This window comes from Protopterus annectens, chromosome 4.part0 (genome assembly GCF_019279795.1).
Source record: "Protopterus annectens isolate FY-2018-M chromosome 4.part0, PAN1.0, whole genome shotgun sequence".
In the NCBI taxonomy this organism is placed as follows: Eukaryota; Metazoa; Chordata; order Ceratodontiformes; family Protopteridae; genus Protopterus; species Protopterus annectens.
In genome coordinates, this window is record NC_056733.1 from 582,664,987 (window position 1) to 582,681,808 (window position 16,822).

Here is a 16,822-nt window from a genome sequence, read left to right on the forward strand (position 1 = left end):
TATGCAGGGTGCTAGGTCCCTCTGCATCGTTCCTGGTTGCAAGTACAAAGTTGTGTGGCTGGACTTTAGTGGAGGAGTGGAAATTCTCCCGTTGTGCGCTTATGCATATAGTGCGATCTCAGTGTTGGTATATTTAAGTGAGGGGGGTGTGGGGGGGTGCAGCAAAAAGCTTAGAAAACTGTTTCTTCTTTGCTTGTGTTTCCCTTCACAATTTCGAGTTACTGAAAACTTGAGATTCTGTGCTTGTGCTTATGAGTTCCGAGTTTTCAGTAATTCGATCTTCTGAAGGGGCACCACATATACATATATATATAGAGAGAGAGATATGTATAGCTATCATAAGGTTTATATTAAAATTATAGATGTCTCTGTCTGTCACCTAAAGTTATTTAGGGTCTCCTCTGAAAAAGGGCTTCTCAGCTCAGTCAGACTAACCCGGTCAACAAATGTAAAATAAAATAAATGTGAGGGGTGAGCAATGTCACAAAATAATGTATATAGTTGGGAGGTGCTAGTAAAATTATTCAGGTATTGGTGAAGACTGGTTGAGGATGTCCTTCTATATCACTGTTGCAGTATTCTTAACCTTAGGGATCTCCTGCCAAGGATAGCCCAACATCTGACAAGTGTATCAAAGCCTTTAGATTTTGTATGTGCCATACATCACACATATGCTCCCTATACAGAACATAGGGCATAAAAATAACATACTGATGTGGTTATCCAAAACTTCTTTCTCGCCAGTTTGAACGCCATCATTGCTTGTTGGTCTGAAAGTCCTTTGCTGTGCTAAATACCTAGCTATCAGATAAGTGCCCCTTTGGGGTGTTTTTTTGTATTTACTGTTGGTCTTGTTTTCCTTTGGTTATCTGCAGTTCATGTCATCCAAGAAGGGAAAATGTCAGTGTGGGAGGCAGATTCCTCATAAGGATCATCTTGAACAGTATCTTTTTGGTTTGAGTTCTTCCCATGACCATATCTCCTGTAATATTTGTAAGGCATTTGTACCTAAGACTCTTAGAAGCCAGTTGTCTTCCCTGGCCATCTATCTCGAGAATCAGAGGCTTAAGCAGTTAGCCCAGGATAGCACAGTAGAATCAATTAATGCCAAAGTACTCCTGTTAAACAAGAAGAAGGCCAAGAAATCTCGGCCAAATTCTTTAGCTGTCCAGCCTTCACCTGATGTCTCAATAGAAGCAGGTGCTAGAAAGAAGAGAAATGGTTTGATGATATGGCAAGTTGAAAATAACAGTGGCATTTATTCTGGAGAGGTACAGGAGTGGAAAAACAGGTTTTATTTACTTGTAAAACCCTCATAAGGGGGTGCAGTGACCACACTTCCCACCTATATTTACTAATTCAAAGGCCATTGCACTTCAGTGTAAGTTATTTTTTGCAATTTTAATTGTAAAGTCCAGTGTTTCAATAGGTTGTTGAAATGCTGGCATTCATACTAGTGCTTTTAGTGAATATGAGTGTAATGGACTCACATTTCTCTGGCATACCACAAATTTGAATGCCTCTTTGGAGTTAAACATAACAAAATGTATTTTAGGGCCCAGGAAATTTCTGTTTTGTCCCAAAACCTACTATGTGATATGCATGCTGGATTGAACGGAAGGAAGTAGGAACTACGTACAGTACTGTTAGTGATCCCGCTGCCTGAATTATGAGGTCATGGACATGAAGCCTAGCTGAGTTGGCATCACTGGGGAGTGCAAAGGTTAGTGCCATAGAGAGGTTTCTCTTTTCTTCATTCTTAAGCTACAGATGAAACAAAAAAAAAACACTGATGAAAGGAAGAAGCACTGCAAGCCCTTTGTGTACACTGTGTCCTGGGATCAGAAATAAGCTTAGTCTGTATGTAAAGAGCAGACTGGCCAGCTAATGGCCTGGTGTTCTTCCTGGGGGTGGGGTCATGGTTTCTGACTTGTCTTGAGGGCTAATATGTTGACTAAAGATTCAAATACAATTTAATTAATTATGCAATGAATCTTAAACTGTCTTATGCAAAACTGGAAACATGAGAATTGTATCATTTTATTGCTTTCTGTAGTGATTGACATGTATGCCTTAAATAATGTACATTGTAAATGTTGTTTCCAAGATTGTAATGTAATATATATATATATGTATATATATATATATATATATATATATATATATATATATGTATGTATATATATATATATATATATATATATATATATATATATATATATATATATATGTATATATTGTGCATTTTCTATTCCCAGCACATAGTAAAACCAATGTGTTGCATCTCTCCTCTCCCAAACCATTTTACTATAAATAACATTACTTGAAACTTTGGGCTGCTTTATAGCACATGTTATGACTGAAAAGGTTAACAGGATAAGACCACTTATCCAATCAATAATTAAAATTATATATATATATATATATATATATATATATATATATATATATATAAAGCAATTAATTAACTTGGCTGTAATATTGTGGTCATGATGTGGTGAGGGGTCAGTGTCTACTCCTTTTAATATTTTTGTATACCAGATCTCATGGTAAGTAGGAAACATAGTTTTTGTGTACTAAACAACGTCATCAGAGTGGCAAGCCACAAGTGAATGCCACAAACACTTGACTTAAATAATGCACATAATGGCAAGTCTTTCTTTCTTTCTTTCTGGGAAGCTGGCTATATGAGGAGCTGACTAAATATGACACTGGCAAGAGCTGCCTGTGAATGGTGAGGAGGGGTCAGATGTGGTCTGCACAGTATTGGAATTCTAAAGAGATTGCTAATAACCTGGAAAATCATGTGAAATGGTAAGACCTTACAAAAGAAAAATATACTATGAGGGAAAGATGAGCAAATGTTAAAATCCAAGAAGTCTTATTTCTCTGCCTGCTGTATTAACATTGACTGGTGTCAAGGTTTGCCATACTTTTCCTACTATTTAAGGTTCCCTGTTCTTATGCAATGCATTTTGAAAAATGTTTTCTGGTTATAATAGCTTTCCAATAAGTGTTGCATGAGCTTACCATATTTTGTATGAAAAATCATTTTCACATGCACCTCCCGAAGTATATTACTATTGCCTGTAGGGTTTTGGGGAATGTGCTTTACTTTGGAAAGAACTCATTTGGAATCTATTCTTAGTTAATTTGCTTATAAAAGCTGCTGTAAAGTATAAAAACTCTTCTGACTGCTTTTATCTTTATATCTTTTTGCTTGGAAGGAGTCTGTATTTCACATTTTTGCCTTTCAAAGAATTATTGGTTTGTAAGATCAAAATTTGAAAACTTTATTGAAACTTGGGATTACTTTTGTCACTGTGGACATGCTGCTGTATGGTTACTCTGGGGCTTCAAGGTATGATGTAGAGGATATTCTTGATAAAATTATTTTAACTTCTGCTTGGGTTACTTGGACAGGCAGATGTAATGCTGTGTCCCATCATTCCAAGTAGGATGTCACAACAGTGTTTCATAAACTTTCCTTTTCGCTATGGTATTAATGTTTTTTGTGTGTGTGTGTGTGTGTGTGTGTGTGTGTGTGTGTGTGTGTGTGTCCATCTGGCGTGGTGGTGGTGAATTTTCTGATTATGTACCATTACTGTTTTTGTTTTATATGCAGTTTTACTTCTCTTTTCTTTTTTGTTCTAGACCTTCTAAATTAAATGATAGCCTTTACTGTCTATGTTTTTTTTTTCAAATATTTTCTCGGCTTGAGTGTCTTCTGTGTGGAGTCTGCATGTCCTCCCCGCGGTCCAGTGGCCTCCGAAAGACATGCGTGAATGGGCGTGCCTTCGCTGAAGGTTGGGCATCCGGCTGGCAACTCGGCACAATAAAAAAATCTACTTGCAATCATTAGCGGACCGGATTTCCACTGTGGCGACCCCAACCTTGAAAAGCTGAAAAGACAAACAAGACAAACAAACATTCTATGTTTTCCTTTTTAAACTAGATAAATTATGTTCTCTGCTTAGTCAGTTTTTCCAGGGTTTGCATTCTGTACTTACCTTTTGTTGTTTTATTCCAATGTACTGTGATGTTTTTGATATTTATGAAATTCTGTTTTCGAGTAAAATGTAATGCCCCCACCTCTAAGACACATATGAAGTGCACTTTATCTTTTCATACTATAATCTGTCATCCCCTGAGAATGCATAATTTATTACTCTATTCTCTGCTCCTTTTCTCCTTCGTTGTATACAGTTAAATGTTCTGTTAAGAACAACTGACAATATCTGGAGTTAGTCCGCAGTAATGCTGCTCACTCTGACCCAAAGGAAATAGCCAACACTTGATAAATTTATTGCAAATTTTACTCCCCCACAGTTATAGCCATTGATCACATTCAGCAATTCCACCCCCTCCTGATTATTAGGGAACAAGTCCTTCCAGCCCTTTGGAAAGCTAAGAACATGTCATCCATGTACCCTGGTAATATACCAGGTTGTCTGATTATCAGTGCCAAATATGGCCAATCTGAACCTTTTCTTAACCTCTTTAATTTACGCCTCTCCACTGGTTATATTCCTGAAACCAAAAAACACAGCACATGTAGTATTCTTACACAAGGGTGGCCCAGCCAAGGACACTGGTAACTCTAGACCCATTAATGCCACTAGCCTCATATGTAAAACCATGGCATGTATTATGTCAGACATCATTAATTTGGACATTGAAAATCTTTTGACCCTGGACCCTCATCGGTTTGACTTTTACTTCATTAATTTCTTTGAAAAAGTCATGGAAGAGGTGGATAACAGTTCAGACATCATATATAGACCTGCCCAAAGTCTTTAATACTATTCCCTCTGCAGACATTATTGGCAGACTTGTAAAACTAAACATGAATTCTTATGCCATGCGAAGGATGTGCTGTTTAACTTGCAGATGTGTAGCAGCTCCATCAAAGCTGGATTTGTGAGTGCCTTGTAGGTCAGACACAGGTCACCCCTTAATAGTCGGTAGGAGACAGAGTAAAGGGATATTACATTTAGTCTATCCACATAGGACATGTTGTTTACAGCTTGTGTTTTCTTTGTGAGGGACCTCTGTGGTTGCTCCAGCTGCTGTATTTGGCTAGTCAATTACATGCAAAATGACACATTGTACTCAATTATTGGTCTAATGAGGGCAGAGTACATCTGGACTATAATTTCCTTAGATCTGGATGCCATACATTTACTTATAAGTTATGGCACATAGAGGGACTTCCTCACCACTGTGGACACATGGGGGTCAAACTTCAGGCTACTTTCTAACTGTGGACATAGATCTCTCACCTCTGAGTCTACCGTCAGGGGTGTGCTATTGATGTTGTAATTTGCAAGGGTATTTGACTTCCCAAAGGGTATGATAATGCATTTTTTTACATTTAGTTTAAGGACATGGTTCTCACACCAATAATTTGTCTGATGTAGACCTGGGGGATTTAGTGATTGCCCCAGCTTGCAGTTGCTGGCAAACATTGTTATCCAGAGGCCTTCCACATTAGCCTTGACTTCGGAGAAGTATATTCTGAACAGCAGAAGTCCCAGCACTGAGCCTTGTGGCACACCATTAGTAACTGGCTGGATCTGGATTCATCCACTTTAACTAAGTGTTCTGTTTGTGAACCAGTTAGCTAACCATCTGGTGATGTAGGGATTTACATCCAGTTTTAAGAGTTTATTTATAATACCTGAGTGGAGAATTGTGTCAAATGCCTTGGCCAGGTTGAGGTAAGTGCTATGTACTGTTTTACCCTCATCCATGGCATTAGTGACTTTCCCATGGAAATCCACCAGATTCAGGAGGTATGACCTGCCTTTGACAAAGGCAAATTGGGTCAGGTCCAGTGTTTGGAGGTTTCCTATGTCATTATTTTTCAGATCCATGATTATTCTTTTCATGGCCTTACCTATAAAGTTAGTCAAACTTATAGCTTCATATGTTCATGGGAGGTTACTAGGCTAACGACCCTAGAGCCTTTATAAGCCTAGCCATGTTAATCCAGGGTTGCCCCAGTTGTCCTTGGTTAGGTGGCTGCACTTTACACATCACTACCAACTACCTCTGTCCATGAGGGACATGGTTGCCACCCTTGGGGTGAATTTGTGGTCATCCATCCATTTGCACAGGCTGCACTTGAATAAGGTCGTTGAGGAGCTCTGCTTCACATGAATTGGAAGTTTATTCCAGAACAGCGGCAATCTCTGGGAGGCATACCTGTCTCTTCAGTTTGTTCTGTTAATGTCACTAGCAAGACTGAGATCCCTAGACTCTAGTGTCACTTGATATGTGGATGTGCAGCATTTCCATCTGGTCTATAATTTCTTGGGTCAGCAAATGGTCCCCCTATATGCAGAGGGATGACTGTTGCTGTCCTCCACTCTATTGGGACAAACTCTGGAGGCTATGGTTAAAGAGAGAGAGATACTAATGGGCCTGATAAGTCTTGATTTAAGCTGTTTAAGAGGCAGCCTGATATATCATCATGCCCAACTGAAGCCATGTTTTTTAGCTTCAGAGAGTGCAGTGGTAACCTGTTCTTTGGTAATAACTGGCAGTGGAGTGGTGTAGGGTATTTCTTTTGGAAGAATTGGGGGTGATGGGGAGATGAAATTTGAGCTGAATTTGTCAGCCAGCAGATTTGCTTATGGCTGAGTATAGATGATGCTATCTACAAATTGCGCACATTATTGGGCATTGCCCTTAAGACTGTGGAAATATCTAAAAAATTAATTATGCTTATCCTTAGCTGTACAGGCTATTTTCCCTCAACGTTAGCTTTCCAAGACTTGACTAGTTCCCTTATTTGCTTGCTTGGAGTATGGATGGACTTTCTGCTTTGTTGTGCACATTCCTTCTTACTTCTCAACAGGATTTCCTTTATTTTGTTGTACAATCTATTAATACTAGGGGTCCACCAGGATGGCTTGTTTTTGAGGTTTGCCTTGGGTTGATTTCGGTCTGGTACTGCCATTTCTATGCAGTTGTTTATATGGTTGTACAGGGCTTTTGTGTATACTGCTGCATAGGTTTCTGTGTTTTCTGGATTTGGGGGAGCTTGGAAACCAGCTATGCCATCCCTTAATAGGTGGTAATTTACCTTAGAGAAGTTCTTAAATTTTTTGGTATTAGCTGTGGGGACTAGTTTTGTCTTTATTTCAAGGCAGACCACTTTGTTATCTCATCTTACTAGTGAGGACATCACAATGGTGGTGGTGGGGGGAGTGCAGCACTCTCCCATATTTGTGAGTACCGGATCTAGGATATTTGTTACCGTACTGGGAGTACTGACTAGCTGCTCCAGGGCATTTGAATTTACAAAGTCAAGAAATCTTTGGGCCTGCATGTTAGTGGTCACGTATGCCTCCCAATTAATGGAGGGGTAGTTAAAATCATCTGTGAATATGGTATTGGGCTGGATGGTGAGTGATTCCAGTATCTTCAGGTATGATATATGCGTTTCCTGGTTCATGGTGGGGGACCTGTAGCTAAGAAAATTATGGTAATGGATTTTTCCCAAGATTAGTTGGACATGGAGTAGCTCAAGTATGTCACATTGTTTGACTAGCCTAGAGGTGTGCTTATCCTTTAAGTAGGAAAATACACCTCTGATTTTTGCTCTTTCATGTTTAGTGGGTGGTCAGAATGTATAAAACATATTATAGAAAGTACTTCACTTTGTAGAAATGAGCCAAGTGAGACACTCAGTTGTGCAGAATTGTGCACAAAACAAGGTAAACTGATTAATAAGTCCTCCAGCCAATAAAACAACTACATGTAGGTATCTCTAGTGTGTTTCCTCAACCTATACAGACCAGACTACCACTCACTGTCACTGGATGAAAATCCTCTTTCCCTTTTGATGTAAAAACACAGAAAAGGACTTGCTGGAGTATAAAAATACACTACGTTATCTAACAGCTAGTGAGATAATGAATTCAGAACATGTAAATCAGGAATACAGACAATGATAGGCAAAACGTGTTTTTTGCAAAATAAACACAAGGAAGGGCAAATAAATTATTCAAGATATAAACAAAAATGTACAAAGGGAGGAGCTTACAAAACTCAATTTACAATAAGGGTGGGCAGGTTAAAATCACCAAGTTTAAAAAGCAGATCAAGGAATGGGAGGATGGATGGGAAAAATAACAAGAAGGGAGTCACCAACAGTGCTAGTAGACAAGGCCACATATATTCTGTGTATTTAAGTATCACTCAAGAAATAAATTAACCAATGAAAAATAAAACATGTAAAGTGTGCAGTCTGGGTAATTTAAGTGTCTATCTGTCACATAGAACAAAATCATCAGGCCAAACAGCTTTCTTAAAACAGAAAACAAAATGAAGCAAGTAAAACAGAAAGCAGATCTATCAGTATAAGCAATGCACAGGCAAAAATATATTTACTTTCCTTTCCTTATCCAGCAGGGAGTCACCAACAGTGATTATAGTTTTTTCAGGCCTTGTGTCTTATCAGTGACTCAAGGCCTTTGCAGATCAGCACTGTGGGCTATTACTATATAGTGTAAGACCTGATCTTAACAGCACTTAGGTATGCTTAACAGAAACTTATTAAGTATACCTAAGTGCTGTTAAGATTTGTTCTCAGGCTAGAGATGTCCTTAACAAGTTTAGCTTTTTCTTGATTTCAGAGTATAATCACAAAAATAATGATATGGGAACTCAGATAATTAAAGATGAACAAGTATTTAAAACTAGCTAAGCTGATAGAGCAAACCTACATGGAACTATTATTCAAGCAAATATCTATTTTTTCCTGTCAAAAATAAAATGCCAAGCAGGCTTAATATATTATACAACAAAGACACATTATTAATAAAAGGTTCATGGAAAATGTCATATAGCCTCACCGGTTCACATAATTCATAAATAATCCAATATGGTTGTTATTTTTAAGGGATTCAGGACAATTCCCCTACATTTGAGATAAGTTTCAAGTTTTCATCACATGGTTTGCAAAGTGTGCAAACTGTTGGCGGGGTTTCCTTAGCATGCAGGGCTACAGGAAAATCAGTTTTCATTGCTAATGTTTTATATATGCTTCTGATTGCTACATTCAGTTTCTTCTGTGTTTTTTTCAGGAAATATTTGGTCTTGCATAACTGATTTAATCCACAGAGGGGTAACTTGGGGCAGTACTGCTTGGCATTGCAGTGGCTGTTGCATACCAGGTAAAGTGTTAAGCATTTTTCATTATTTAGCTTGTGCTATGGTGCTATCGATTTAATATGATCTTCTATCACTGGTTCCGGCCCCTGGGGCAGGTGCTTGAAACATTCTACTAAGGCTGTTTTATGAATCCCAGCCATAGTATATTATGCATACTTTTTGCACTTTACACTGAATGGATGTTATACCATCCAGAGACAGAATAACTAACTTTTCCATATTCAATGTTCCATGCGATGACATAAAATAAAACGTTTATAACATAATGGCACTTTTTTGATTATGCAGCAATGACAGTCTATCAGTTCATCCATTTTATCACACTATTATGAGTCAATATGCACAACACTAACCTGAGCTTTACGTTGTGGAGTGATACCTCGGACATATTTCCGCACCATGTTTCTCTGACAGAGTTTTTGCAACATTTCTGAGGTCTTCAAAGGAAGAAAAAAAAACACTATTAGCACTTGTTCATGTAACTCCCCAGTTAAAATGTTAGAATAATATAATGTGGAAACTTCATCAATCCATCCATCCATTCATCCATCCATCCATCCATCCATTCATCCACAGACTCTTTTTGCCATTTATGCACATGGGGGAGGGGTGTCACTTCAGTAATGACACTCATCTAGACCCTAGGCTCACACCGCCTGGTGTTTAGCCTTTCAATAGTTGCTCTTTTGTACTAAACACTCACATGCACACTCACACCTATGGCCAGTTTAGAGTGTCTAATCCACCTAATGCATATCTTTGGAATGTGGGAGGAGTCTGCATTACCCAAAGAAACCCCATGCGAACACAGGAAGAACTAGAATATCCATAGGAATCACATGTGAACACAGGAAGACATGACTCCACACAGAAGGCACTCCAGCCAAGAAATGAACTGGGGAACCTCATTCTGTGAGGTGACAATGCTATTCACCGCCCCACTGTGAGACTTCATATTTAAAATAAATTATACCACTAAACTGAAATGTGTACAACAGATTAATTTTTAAAGCATACTGCAAAGAAATGAATGTAATCAAATGTGTTTATATGCATTAGTCTATTACAAATATTTAAGACATAAAAAATATACTTTTTTATCAATTGCACTCATTAATAAGCATCGAAATGACATGTATTGTAGAACCAGAAATATTAAATTATATATCCATTTATCATGAACACTGATATTAGCTTAACACAATATACATATTGTATACCAGCATATAAAAATTACTTGTAACAACCATAACCACCAGAAAGAGTTTATTTTGGTGCACATATTAAATAAGGATTTCACTAAGGTATACTATATTTTGTTGAAATTCATCCTTAACTCTAGATATACACTTGATTTTTATTATGAAGTCTAGTATTCTGAATGAGGCAAAGGATTACATGATTGCCATTTTAAAAATAAACATTTAAGCTACAGTCCTGTAATAAAGGACATTGCAATTTTAGGCTTAAAGTTGTTTTTGGATCAAAATGTCCTTTAACATGTATTTCTATATTTAGGTAGTTTTATGATTTACAGACCTTTCTAAATATCTGTTTTATATTATTTCATAACAGTTTTGCCCATTTTAAACTGGTAATTTAACGAATGCAAAATGCTTCAAGTTATGTAACATTCACTTTTGTAGTTTCAAATTTGGCCAGTGTTGTTTTGATATCACATTTGTAAGAAATTTTAGGACTGGTATTTTGCAGTATGTGAGAATACAAACTAAATGTATGTAAACATGTTATTTTTATAAGAAATGTATATCTTTATCTATATTTCTATCTATGTTTATACTTATGTTTGTAATTCTATCAATAGCTTTTTTCTGTCTATCTATCTATCTATCTATCTATCTATCTATCTATCTATCTATCTATCTAGGGTAATCTATGAATGGACCCCACCCCAATGTGAGGGACAATCCCCCCACACCCCTGAACTTATATATACCAACTACACAGTCATACAAACACAAAGAAGAGGGAAATCATCCCCAAAAAGGACATAACTGCCGGCACAACTCATTGATTTTCCATGGAGCAGCTCAGACCCTAGGTGGGTTAAATTTCAGGCAAATAACACTTCATCCACCCATAGTTACCTCTTTTAAATACTAAAATAAAGGTAATTTTAAATGGATTGAGGTGATAATTTGCCTGATGATGAAATAGAATTAACAACTACCATGAAAGAATCTGAAAATGGCATTACTATAGAGAATGTGAGAAACTTACAAGAGGAAGGGATGGGAAGTCTATAATATGATTAGTGACTACAACAGACAAGAAATTTAAATGTTGATATGAGTACTTCAGATGATGGAGATATGGATGTTTTCTATAAGATATCAGATTCAGTTCTGAAAATAAAAGAAGAAAAAAAAAGAAATATTATTATCTATTTTTCTTAATAGTAAATAGAATTTTTTTACCCCCAAAAAATAAATAAATAAGACTTGTGAAAGACTGTAATGAAAAGGGAGAGGTAGTAAGGCCTTACTTAATTTATGCTCCAACAAGACATTTTTATGAACAAATGATGTATTTAAAAGTTTTAAAAAGTACTTAATGGTAAATGTGATTATAATATATGGAGAGTATGAACTGTGTTTTGGAGAAGAAGATTCAGAATAGGGGGACAAAATTGGCTAAATGCTGGCAGATAAGGTAGAAAGGGATGAAATGAACACAGAGGCAAATTGATTACATGTATTGAAGGAGAGGTATTAGGACAAAAATGACTTTTCTATGTTGAAAAATAGTTACAGATGTATCTGGTAAGAGCCAGACTGTGAGTATTTCTGACCATAAAGTTTTATGAGGATGGGGGGGATAAAATAAGAAGAGAAACTGGAAAGAACAGACGTTCAGAATACAGACTAATTTAGTATGAAGACCTGAGATAAATACATATTATTTTTAACATATTTATTGACATCACTTAAGGCTTAGGCAAACATACACTTATAAAAGGAAAACAAACTATATTAACATATTCTCAGTTGCAAACATTGCGCATCATGTATGGTCTTTTGTATGGTTATCATCAATTCAACATTACATACATTGATCGATTCCTGCCTTCCCTTAAACCTCACTACTCCTCTAAGACATTATTCTGCATGTATTGTTCCACAATTTCCATTTGTCTATGTAATTTGCTCCTTCCCCTTTCTAAATATTCCACTTCTAGCTATTTTATCTCTGATACAATATTCTAATACTTCAAATACAGCTGGTTTTGACTTTGATTTTCATTTTCTAGAAATTGCTTTTTTTTTGACAGCCACTGGTATTAGCCTTAACAAAACTTTACTATGTATAAACAATTTAGATCCTGTATCTCAGCACAAAAAATCATTTTCTTACTTAGACCCATTTGCTCACCCAATACTTCTGACAGAGGAATTTTTAAAGTCTACAAACACATTGTATTTCCAAAACATATGTTCCCAGTTACCACTGTCTTCCTATTATACCTTTAATATTTGCCTGAGGTAAAAGTCTTTGGAATCTGCTTGGGGTATATAAATATCTCTGCAAACACTTCCAAATGAAAATCCTAAACCTTCTAGACTTTGTTGCATATTTGGGAACCATACACATGTCCTCCTGTTGTTTCCTTGTAAATTGTTCATCCAATCTCTCTTCCTTATCTTTTTTAACCTCCTCTGATTGATTCCTATAGTTACCGTAGAGTATTTCATATGCCCTACTAATTATCTCTTTTTTAACAGGAGCTTCTGTTTTAGATTCAATTAAAATCTCTACCAGGGTAAGTATTTCAATATAAAGACATATTTTTTAAAAACCAGCTGATTAAAGCCTCTAGACTTCTTTCTATTGACAGTGACTTTGTGGATGAACTGAAGATTATTATTAACTTTTTCATGATCGAGGACATACGTTTGACTATCTCAGTGTGCTAAGGAACTGTTGAGTTCTAGATACATTAAATTTTCACCTATATTGTTGAAAGGGTTACCCATCAAGAACAAAGACAATAATGAATGTACAATTCAGTTAGTTAATTTTTGTTTGTAAATTTCTGTTTCTAGTACTCTATAATACTAAGCGGTTGTGACGCCTGTGCCCTGGCCCAGCAATCAAGGAGTCTCAATCCTCACCACTAACACCAGAGAGGCCGTCTCATATAAGAGGAAAGGATAACAAATACACACAGTAAAGTGCAATTTCCCTTAAGAGCACACAGAGATCACAGTCAGTCTGGGGCTGGATGTTCCCTTGCTCCCCAGGTCCCCAATAAGACTCCCCACTGGCACAGCTATAGAGTCCAGATCTCAGCCTAGCTGGGCAAGCTAAAATCTAAATATTTGGAGTTTGTTGGTTATCAGTCATTGCTTTGTTTTTAGAAATGTAAAATAAAACATTTGAAAGGAGGAGAAATTAGGTCTTGTACTTAATCTAACAGGGTCAACAAGATTGGAAAAGAATATATGATATTTTCAGATAACTTGAAGGCAATAAAATATGATAAATTTGTGACACAGTTTTCAATTGTCTATCAGTCTGGTCAGAATATGCAGAAGGCACCACTGAGCTGAAATTAGGAAAATTATATAAAACGATACAATGGGCCAGATTCAATAAAGCTTACACGAAGTGAACACTGTTCTGAGTGAACAGACAACACAGACGTAACTCACACCTTATTCCTCCTAATTTTAGCTGTCCTACTGATATTCTTACAGGTTTAAATATAGACAGGGATTCATAAAGGCTACCACAAAGTGTAGATTACATGAACACTTAGCATAATCTTTCTGAGTGACTAGAAAGCACAACAAATGCAATAAGAATTTTATTGAATACATAATGTGTACATTTAGTGTAGGCTTTATTGAATCTGGCCCATTGTCTTTTTAATGGCAAATGTAATTAATGTGGCAAAGGTAGAAATCTATAATGATCACTGATTTTTAAACAATAAACATCTTTACTGAATCATGATTTATGACACAGTGAATCATATATGTATATAAATGAAAAGAAGCCATACTGGCATATTTTTTGTTGCAAACATTATACTTCACATATAATCATCCATACAGTCATTGTCAATTGAACGTTATGTAGCTCATTTGATTCCTGCCTTCCCTTAAACCTCATTCTTCCTCCAGAACATTATTCTAAACTCTATACTTCAGGTACAACTAACATTGGGTAAGACGGTGATTCAGGACGTAGCCTGCTATACGTCTGCAACCATGTCCCAAGACTCTCACTCCACATTCCTAAGCACCCTGGAAACTCTTAGGGTCCAACACTCTCATAGTAGGCAATTTCAACTACTCCTCCATCAACTGGGAAAACCACTCATGCACCAATGGCCCAACGCTTCCTGGAATTCATCAGTTCCAATGCTCTGGACCAGCTCATTCGTACCCCCACTAGAGGAAGCAACATCCTTGACCTGGTTATTACTAACATGGGCAACCATTGCTCTACACCAATAGTCAATTTATCCCTGGTTAGATCTGACCACAAACTAATCACCATGGAAATCCACATCTCACCCACACCCCCCGCAAAGGTAACCACCATGAAAAACTTCTCCAAAGCTGACTTTGGGCTCCTAAAAACAGAGGTGGCTAACTTCATGGCATCCATGTCAATGGAAAATAGATGCATGACTGCTGAATCAGACACCAATGCACTGTACGAACATGTAGATAAATGCATGGAGCTAGCCATACCCAACAGAACCAAGGTCTTCTCCAAAAAAAGGAAGCCAATCTAGTAGTCCCCTGCCACTAATAAACTCTACAACAGAAGGAAGAAACTGTGGCAGAAAAAGGTGAAGTCCCAAGACTGGAAAAACTCCCTTATTAGCCTCAACAAAAAGTTGATATACCTCATCAAAACCTCTAAAGGCAGCTATGAAGGCAGAATTATGGCAGACACTAAAAACAATCACAAAGCCTTCTATAGTTGTATCAAAAATCTCCACAGCAATACTCAGGTTTGCTCTGAGTTAATGCACAATGGCACCTCCTATACTGAGCCAGCAGATATTGGCAACATACTGGCCAACAGATTCAGTGCCAACCTTACCCCTCTCACCCCCCCAAAGGACCAATCACAATACCAGAGGAATGCTAGGCACCCAGCATTACTGCATCATAAGTTAAAGCTGCATTGTCCAAGGCCAAGAATTCAGCTTCCATGGGACCTGACAATATCCCTGGATGTGTTCTACATGAATTACAAAGTAAACTGGCACCACATCTGTGTGCCCTGTTCAATCACAGCCTCACCTCAGGCTTTGTCTCTACCAAATGGCGCACTGCTACAATCATCCCTCTCTATAAAGGGAGAGTGACAGACACTGGGAATTATTGCCCCAAAAGCCTGATGAGTCTGATTTGTAAGACTATGGAGTGCATCATTATGGACCTAATTAACAAGGATACAGGGAACCTCCAAACTCTAGATCCCATGCAACTTGGTTTTGTGAAATGTAGATCATGCCTGCTCAACCTGGTTGACTTCTTTGAGTCAGTCACCAGAGCTGTGGATTAGGGCAAAGCAGTTCATACAGCCTACCTCAATCTGGCCAAGACCTTTGATACCATTCCCCACTCAGGAATTATTGATAAACTCACCAAACTAGGCATCAACCCCTATATCACTAGGTAGGTTGCAAACTGGCTCACAGACAGAACCCACAGTGTGAAAGTAGCAGTCTCCAAGTCAGACGGTTGACCAGTCACGAGTGGAGTCCCACAGGGATCGGCCCTGGGTCCTCTCCTGTTTGGCATCTGTGTCACCATCCCCTTTGGGAAAAACTCATTTCCCACTAATTACCACATTGATGGGAGCCCACTGAACACTGAAGGCATTATAAGAGATGTGGGAACACAGGTTGACAGCAATCTCTCCTTCGACCACCACATTGCCACTGTGGTCAGAAAGTCCTACTATGTGGCACATCTCATTACCAAGGGTTTTACATCCAGGAAGAAAGAGGTCATCATCTCTCTCTCTACTCTTCCCTCATTAGGCCAATCATTGAGTATAATGCCCCATTTGGCATGTACCTTACTACATACATGCAACAGCCGGAAAGGCCACAAAAGTACCTCATGAAGAGGATCCTAGGCCTTAAACACATGTCGTACATGGACAGACTCAAAAAACTCCAGCTATTCTCTGTCTCATATCATCTACCAAGAGGCAATCTCTCTGCTTGACTTACAAAGCCATGTCTGACCCAGCTCTGTTAGAAATGCTACAGCTAAAGAAATCCCAATCCTTCTGCACCACACTCTCCAGAGACCTCAACCTCATTGCCACAATCAACAGAGCATACTGGAGGGACAGGTTCATAACCCAGAGACTGCCCATGCTGTGGAATAGACTTCCCATACAAGTCAAGCAGAGCACCTCACTGGCCCTCTTCAAGAGAAATTTGATGAGTGAATGGGAAATAGAAAGTTCACCCCGGGGATAACTCCAGTGGTTCTACTTGATAGAGGCACTGGGAACTAATGTTGGGCGGCATGATGTCAGGGCACTTCTATGGGCTAAGCTTATAAAGGCTCCAGGGCCATTAGCCTAGTACACATCTATGAACCTATGGACCTATGAACATGCACTGTTGCCACAATTC

At 38.0% G+C, this 16,822-nt stretch overlaps 1 protein-coding gene across 1 annotated transcript in view; it reads right to left on the reverse strand.

Moving 5' to 3' along the window:
- Positions 1-16,822, reverse strand: part of MYO1H (myosin IH) — an 835,299-nt gene that overhangs the window by 299,810 nt on the left and 518,667 nt on the right. Inside the window, exon 24 of the mRNA XM_044068514.1 lies at positions 9,537-9,620. Coding sequence (XP_043924449.1) covers positions 9,537-9,620 — 84 coding nt within the window. The remainder of the gene's footprint in view (positions 1-9,536; positions 9,621-16,822) is intronic.